The sequence below is a fragment of the Thermobia domestica genome, chromosome 4, assembly GCF_964235325.1.
Source record: "Thermobia domestica chromosome 4, izTheDome1.hap1.1, whole genome shotgun sequence".
Taxonomy (NCBI): Eukaryota; Metazoa; Arthropoda; class Insecta; order Zygentoma; family Lepismatidae; genus Thermobia; species Thermobia domestica.
The window spans coordinates 15,032,404-15,040,953 of record NC_137457.1 but is presented as its reverse complement, the minus strand read 5'-3'; the positions used below and the strand labels follow the sequence as shown (position 1 = coordinate 15,040,953).

Genomic DNA, 8,550 nt, shown 5'->3' with positions numbered 1-8,550 from the left:
ATTACTCGATTATCGGAACAGTTCTACTTCTAAGTTGCTGCGAAAACTTAAAGGGTAATGCTTCAACTGTAAAATGTCTTATATTCTCTTTAAAAGGTAGAAAGGAAATATATATATATATATATATATATATATATATATATATATATATATATATTAGATTCTCAAAAATAGAGAATTATTATTATTATCACTAGTTGTGTGCTGGGTCTAAAGATGGAGAAAATTTTAACAAGCTCTGAGAACCTAAGAAATTACCAAAATAAATAAACAAATAAAGCTTGGGAAATTGTTTACACTACTGCTTCTGAATCACACCATTGCTTGTGAGTGTTGACAAATCTTAAAATGGTTCAAAATAGTTAACGTTGTAGTCAGAGCCGGATTTAGGTTTTATTACACCCTAAGCTATTGAAGGCAATGGAGTATTTTGTATATATAGGTCTATATATATATAACTTCTTTTATCAACGATGTCGCCGTTTTTCGTATTGAATATATATATGCTGCCATGTAACCAGCGCATGCAAAACATAGACACACTACGTATATACATGAAGGAGTAATGTTTTTGAGAGCAGGCTAGCATGAGGGGACACCATTAGAGACATCATAGGAGCTTACACAACACAAAATACTATTATTGTATGTAGGTTTTATTCTCTGTGATTTTATCTTATATTTTAGAAATGCACATCCATTTTTTTTTCCTTTAAATTTTTTGGGGCTCCCAACAGAAAGGGGCTCTAAGCTGTAGCTTGTTTAGCTTATACGTTTTTCTTGCACTCGTTGTCGTTTGAAGCTAGATAAAAGAAAGAAAAATCGTTTATAATTTGGACGATTTATTAAACAAAATAATTTTTAAAAAAGGAAAAAAAAAGATTGTTATTAATAGTAACATTCTGAGATTTTGTTTCCCTGAACTACATTGAACGAATTATTTTGTGTCACATTTTAAGAATAAGTATTTTTTTTTTTTTTTGGTCCATTTGACGAAAAATGTCCTTGGTTAGTGACGTGTGTACAGTTCTTGGAAGCTGACGGATCTCAATGGCGGTATCGACCCCAACCTGAAAGAAGGGAATGATCGAATGAAGATCGCATCTACAATTTCCAAATGTAAAAATAAATATAAAAAATTACCAATTTGTTTTTGAAACATTGATTTGAGTGTGTATGAATTCGATGTACAAGATTATTACAAACGTTGTAGTCGTCTAATGCAGTATATTTTTACACGTAATAATTGAGATGGCTTTTGGTGCTAAACATAGCTTTGTAAGCATATTACGAATTGTTGATTTGATATAAATTGAAGAACTATCTTTGCAGTCATTTTTGGTATCTTTCAACAGTTGTTGACGTTTCCAGAAAAACATGAGAAACAATGCGAGGGAACTTCGGGAGAAAGCGCACGCCTGCAGAGAAACTAAGCATGCTATTTGAAAGACCAATTCATGTTGATTACAAGAAGCTAATAAAACTCCTGTACGGTTGAGAACTGTTCGAGAGATTCAACTTGGAAGTTTATATATATATAAAAAATAAGTATATGCGCATTTAAACGCGGTAAGTACAACACTATTATTAACGAATATTGACATACGAATTGGAATCTATCGAATGTAACAAAAAAAAAAAAAAAAAAAAAAAAAACTGTTTTGTAATAACTAACTTGTTTGTTAGTTAAAATTAGTCATTATACTGTTCACAATAATGATAGGTTAGAGACAAGGGCGCCCATCAAGGGGGCAAGGTGGGGCGCTCGCCCCCCGCCTAAGAGGAAATTGTACTTGGGAATATTGAAAACCCGATAGATTTTTTACATTAGTTACAGCAAAATTTGAAACTATATTTGAAACGTCACTTATACTTGTCCCCCCTTTGAAACCACAACATGGGCGCCCTTGGTTAGAGATGAAAATTGATCACTGTTGTTCTTCTGTTCTATGAAGAAATGACCCAGGCAAAAGACTTCCTTGCACCATGAACATGTTGTATGTACAATTGCGTTGCATCCGTCAAGGGAACAGTTCACATAACCAAAGCAAAAAGCAAATTCGACAGGTGATTCAAAAGGTATATAATTTGTTTGGTAACCTTTCGGTAACCTTGTGGAACGCAAACTGAGACAATCCAATGTAGCGCGGTGATTGGAACTGATTCATTAGCATGGACACAAACTTTATTTTATTGTTTCGTTGGTACATTACAAGGTCCGGATGAAGAAGTTTCATACTATCACTATATACAAATCTCCTGCCATAATCTTTGATTGGTCGGAATCCAAACACATCAAATGGTTGTACAAATGGTGTGCAGTTCTTTTGTATAATCTCAACCATTACGCCTTCGCCATCCGTCATCCAACGTGCAATGAACAATATGTGAAAGGACCCCAGTGATCAAGCAGTAGCAAGTTCGAACTATCATGTCAATATTCGTTGCTAAGAATGTTGTACTTAATGCGTTTAAATGCGCATATACTCATTTATAGCCTACATATAAACTTCCAACTAGAATCTCCCGAAAAGTTCTCAACCGTACAGGAATTTGTCGCAATCAGCATGAATTGGTCTTTCAAATTATATACTTAGTTTCTTTGTAGGCCAATGCTTTCTCCCGAACTTCCCTTGCTAGTGTTAACAATTGGTATGGCGTTCATCTCTGCTGAGAGAGGTCTTTGATTCAATCACAGGGCAAGTGAGTTTTTGTTGGGCCACATCCTATCTGTGACTTTTCTTAGGGTTTTTCCATTTTTCTCCCACATTCACAGTCCACTTTGAGAGCTGCATAGTGCGCAGGTGACTCATGTTTTGACATTTAATGAATCTGTGTGGCCCTCTGGGCAAAAACTTGCTGTTGATTAGTTCATGGACATAAGAAACACAAAATAATTTATCATTGAAATAGAAAGAAAAAATTTTTTCTCAAAGTTTTTATTTTCGTAATAAATCAAAATTGCCCTCAAGAAAATGCGAGAGTCAATGTGTTAATTTTGTTTTATTAATATTGGTTAGAAAAATTCTTTTTTTCACGTTGTTCCTTTAAACATGTTAAATTCTAAGTTGAGCATAGATATGATTTTAGTCCACAAACGTTTAGAAAGTCTTGGTAAATGGTTATTATATTTTCTGTCATTTTCTCAGTGCGTTTGTTATTATCGTTCTAATGCTGTTTTGTCACTCACATGTAAAATTCTTTAAAATTGCAGAATGCTCATGTAGAGAAAGATGCCGATATAATAGTTTTTAAATGAGTTTGTATTCATGCCGATTAATCCATCTAAAATATACAGGGTGTTTCAAAACAACACCGACAACGTTAGGGAGGAGATTCCTAACACCAAGATAAATAAAAAAGTATAGACTAACCTGAGTGAGTGCGCACTTTCTTTCGGAGTTATAGACTGCCGAAAACATGAAAAAATCAACTTCAAAAGTCCATAGCTAGAAAATTATGAGACCTACCATAGTCGGGTCAAGACTTCACTCAGGAACTAGTATGTGCCCTAGTCAAGTATTCACGTTTCAGGTACTTTCGTAACAATTTTTATAAAGGTAGTTGGTGAGTACTTTATACGCTTATATTATACGCTCGTAGTCCAACTGCCTGTATAAAAATTGTTGCGTGAGTACCTTAGGATTCTGATTTTTGGATAGGATGTATTTTTGGATAACACATATATTAGTTCCGAAGTGAAGTCTTGACCCGACTACGGTAGGTCCCATAGTTATGGAGCTATGGACCTTTCAAGTTCATTTTCTCATGTTTTCGGCAGTCTATAATTACGAAAAGAAGCATTTCTGTATCCAGGTTGGTCTACTTTTTGTCTTATCTTGAAGTCAGGAATCACCTTCCAAACGTTGTAGGTGTCGCTTTGAAACACCCTGTGTATATTAAAAAATAATGGGTCTAATCATTAACTTTTCATCGAACAGCAATCATCTTGATTTTTTTTAAATTGTCGTTTTAAACTATTTATATCTGTTTTTCCTCCCAAAACATTTTTAAATGAAAATTTTCGTGAGTATGACTGATAAATTGAAACCTAATTATTTAAGAAATCATTTTAATTAATATGCATAGGATATATTGCAGCAAAACTATTAAATAGTACAAGAAGATTCTAAAAGTAAACAGTTATGTTTTTCGAAATGTAGGCAAGTTACATTTGAAATGAAGTAAGCACCAAAATCCATCTCAAATATTACATATTTATCTCCATGATAACCACGTAAGTACGTAATCTTTATATGTGGTATTTATGAGAATGATCCTAGTGTCAATGGAGGTTATATGAAGTTGGTTTCATAAGTTGGTTGAAGATGGTTTTAAACAAACAACTATGATTTGATTTGATTTGATTTGATTTAATTTTGAGTTTAACGTCCCTTTCAACATCGAGACTATATGAGACGGGACTTACTAATTAATGTGGAATCCGAACCATATGAGCACCTGCCGGGAATCGAACCCGGGCCTGCCCCGCCCAAAGCGCGTACGTAATTGCTTAGCCACGAAGGAGCTCTACAAACAATTATGGCAGAGCAATAAATTTATTTCTTAATTAAATGCTATTGGTAACTTGATTCATTTTATGTATGTTGTTGAAACATCCCAGTTTGAATTGATACCCTTTTTAGTGGCTAAGTAAGCCGTGGAAGTCTTTCTGCTTCGAACAAATTGCTTCTTGGTTGAATTTCTAGTGGGACTACTTGGCTCAGATAAACATACAATTAGTTCTTCGGCTCCATCTTAAACGGTGTTACATTTCTTATATATATATGCGTTGAGGCTGTTTGGAATATTAATGTTATACAGCATGTCCGTAAAAATAGTGTCATATTTTAAAGTGGTATTACGTCACTTGGGATAATCGTATTTAAATTAAATTGGTCACAAAGAAAAGAAAAACTCAAATATTTTTTACTATACCTCATATACATTGAATGTGGACCCTACGAGTGGCGGTGTAGACATCAAGATGATATTCCGATTCACGCCACACACGCTCCAACATATCTGATGAAATGGACTGGATGGCAACACTGATACGAACTTACACTTCTTACATGTTTTAAGACAATGGGGGGTACATAGACACAATCCTTTACGTAACCTCACAAAAAGAAGTCACAGACCAACAAGTCAGGCAACCTCGGTGGCCACTTGCAGAAGACATTATTATCATTTCTGGCACGTCCAATCCATCTTCCTGGAAGCCTTCATTCAGATGCTCCCGAATATGTAAATACCAGTGAGGAGTACTCCATCTTGTTTTAAAATAAAGTTGTTGCCTTCTTCCTCTTTCAATTGTGGAAATAGCCCATTAGTGAGCATGTAAACACAAGTGTGTTCACCAATTAGTGATCACAAAGTAAATATGAGTGAATTTACTTTTCCTGTGTTTGATTCCGTCCATTATTAACACTGTTCCCCATTGTTGACATTAACAAAAATATTTGAATTTTTCTTTCAAATGTGACCAATTTCATTTAAATACGATTATCCAAAGCGACACAATACCACTTTAAAATATGATAGTATTTTTATGGACACCCTGTATTTGGTTTACTTTAAAAAGTAGGAAAAGGATTGAAAAATTATCAAAAAACTTAGGTATTTACTGTAACAGTGAGATCATTCCAATAAGCGCAGTGAAAAACTTATATATTTGCCTTTTAAAGTATGCATTTATATTGTATGTAGATATTTGTATTCCACAGGGTATTTGCCTTTTAAAGTATGCATATTTATTGTATGATCCTATTCAGGCTTCATTAGCGATTAAAATTAAATTTTGAGTTTGCTCTTTAAGGTTTTGATTGCGAAAACAAACATGTATGTGATTAAAAGTGCAAGGTATATCAAAATCCTCTATTTTAGTAAACCTATCCATACACACTCAAACGAGCTTACATCGGAAACTTTTCCAGAACTGTACCACATTCACTAATACTAACCAGAGATGACTCCAAAGTTAAACCTTGAATCTGGGGATAATCTATATATTTCCTGCAAGGGTTTGCCGAGAAAGTTCCAAAACAAGTTTCAATTCCTTGCCGAAAGTGACTCCACCGATTCAGGGTTGGAAATATACTGTAAAAGACAACTTGATCTATATGTCCTATATACCAAAGTGATCTGTATGACTAGTATATTAAGAATATAATATGCACTACTTAATTATATCCTATATTAATGAATAAAACCAGAAAACATGATTATTTTACTATAAATATCCTGTATTAGTAGACCTATAAAGTTGAGAGAGCCTATCCATAATATTTGGTCAACAATAAGTCATTTTGTATCACAACTAATTTGTGACTCATTGTTATGGCTAGATGTGAAAATTCGATGTACGTATTTCAGTTTCTATATTTTGCACGATTTCACCTATATACGTTGTTAGATCCAGAGTTGGATTTAGATTTGGTGGGGCCCTAAGCTACTGAAGAGAATGGGGCCCTTTATGTGTCCAGATGAACGTTGGACCCTATATACAGAAATGATGAAACCAGTGATGTATTAGGAAGCAAGCTAGCAGAAGGGGTCGCATTACGTACATCACAGGTGCTTACACAAACGAAGCACTGTAGTTATATGTAGATTTTACTTTATTTATTATTTTTCGTATATTTTGGAAATGTCAATTCATTTTTTTCTTTAATTTTTGGGGCCCGCAAGAGCGTTGGGCCCTAAGCTATAGCTTATTAGTTTAGTTTAGTTTAGGGTAAATCCGGCACTGGTTAGATCAGTTCATTATAGATTCGTTAACTGCTCATCTAGACGAGTTGTTTGATAGGTCACACAGTACAAAAACGTTCTATAGATTTTGAGTTACTAATTACGGAACACTAATTATGGTGGTAATTTCAGCTGATTTACTCGATCCGAACGGCTTTTTCTTTGTAGCTATATAAACCTAATTGGCCAGTCTTCAGGATTTAAGCCCTCTTGCCACGACATGGTCCAGGTAATGAGAGACAAGAAGTCTCCGGCTAAATATTGACTGCCGGAGCTTGGCCTTAGTTTTCGGCTATGTGTGAGAATCATGTAACACACATCATGGTCCAGGCAATATGGTCTTTGTTTTTAAGGTATGAGGGTCACGTAATTCACGCTGTCTCGCGATCACTCTATGTTGTAATAGTGAGGTTCATTAATATAGGAATTTCACAGTGAAATAATACTTTTTGTTTGTTTTATTACCTTGATATAGGATATAATTGGGTACTACGTATTACGTATATTCTTAATCTATTAGTCATACAGATCACTTTGATATATAGGACATATAGATCAAGTTGTCTTATACAGTATATTTCCAACCCTGAATCGGTGAAGTCACTTTCGGCAAGGAATTGAAACTTGTTTCGGAACTTGCTCGACAAACCCTTTCAGGAAATATATAGATTATCCCCAGATTCAAGGTTTAACTTTGGAGTCATTCCTAGTAAGAGAGTTAAATAAATAAATATAATCGAGATATTTTACTTTGTGGTAGAAATAGCAAAACATTACTTGTAGTAGAAATCGCAAATATTATTTGTAGAATTTAAACTTCAGCTCTAATAATGGAAACATAGATATTTAACAGTAAAGGCGCTTCATTGTTCATGTTACGTATTGAATAAGAAAAAAAAATTGTGTTCGTACAATTCAGGGATAATTTCATTTTGATTTTATTATGGTTAACTGCTAATTATAAGTAAGTAAAGCATTTGAATCGCTAATTTGAGAAACGTCATAAGTCAATAATGTCAATAATGCTGTAAGTCAATGATTTGTGACGTTTCTTAACTCAGTGACACTTGTTTCAACTCGATATTGCACGAACTATTAGCAAGACTTCTGATACATAACCACGGAACGGTGGAGCTACACTTTAAGAATCAAAGCTGCATGTAAACTCATTTTGGTTATATGACTCACTTAGGCGTTTCAACCTTTAAGAATCAAAGCTGCATGTAAACTCATTTTCGGCATATGGCTGACTTATGACGTTTCTCAAATCGGCGATTCATTTAAGAAAGTAATTATTCGTTTGTATCATTTAAATGAATCCACAAGAGCTTCTAGAAGTGCAACATATGGTAAGTCTAGGAAAACTTAAATTTCTCCCCATAATAATCATAAAAAGGTTTGATTACATATTAATGACGAATTGAAACTTGTTTCAGAAATGATCTCTCGTAGCAAAGAAAATAAAATTAAAAGTGTTTAGCTGTCATAATGACATTTTCACATAATAATATTAGCATGTCATTCGAATAGATTATTAGCTGCATATATATTAAAAAGTGAACTTTCGAGAACTTAATTTTGTTTCGTTCTATCATATGCTTATTTAAATTTTTAAATTTATTTTTGTCAGAGGCCAGACAGAAAAAAATACGGTAACCTTTTAATTGTAAACCAATTTAATTACTAGAACATGTAAACAATTTAGCTCTACATTTAATTTACATAAGGAAGAAAATCAGACGGTAAGAAATGAGCAACTAGTATATAATGCTAAGAAACCCACCACGTGATTTATTT

At 33.8% G+C, this 8,550-nt stretch overlaps 1 protein-coding gene across 3 annotated transcripts in view; it reads right to left on the bottom strand.

The window, feature by feature from the left end:
- Positions 1-659: 659 nt before the first annotated feature.
- LOC145683740 (uncharacterized) overlaps positions 660-8,550 on the bottom strand; it is a 138,252-nt gene continuing 130,361 nt past the window's right edge. For 2 of the 3 annotated variants that reach the window (XM_081755268.1, XM_081755270.1), the window contains one exon: positions 660-802. In XM_081755268.1, the coding sequence (XP_081611394.1) occupies positions 768-802 (35 nt within the window). In that variant the 3' untranslated portion in view covers positions 660-767. Of the gene's footprint in view, positions 803-842; positions 1,071-8,550 lie in introns of those variants that run through there. The other variant, XM_081755269.1, reaches the window with a different exon arrangement.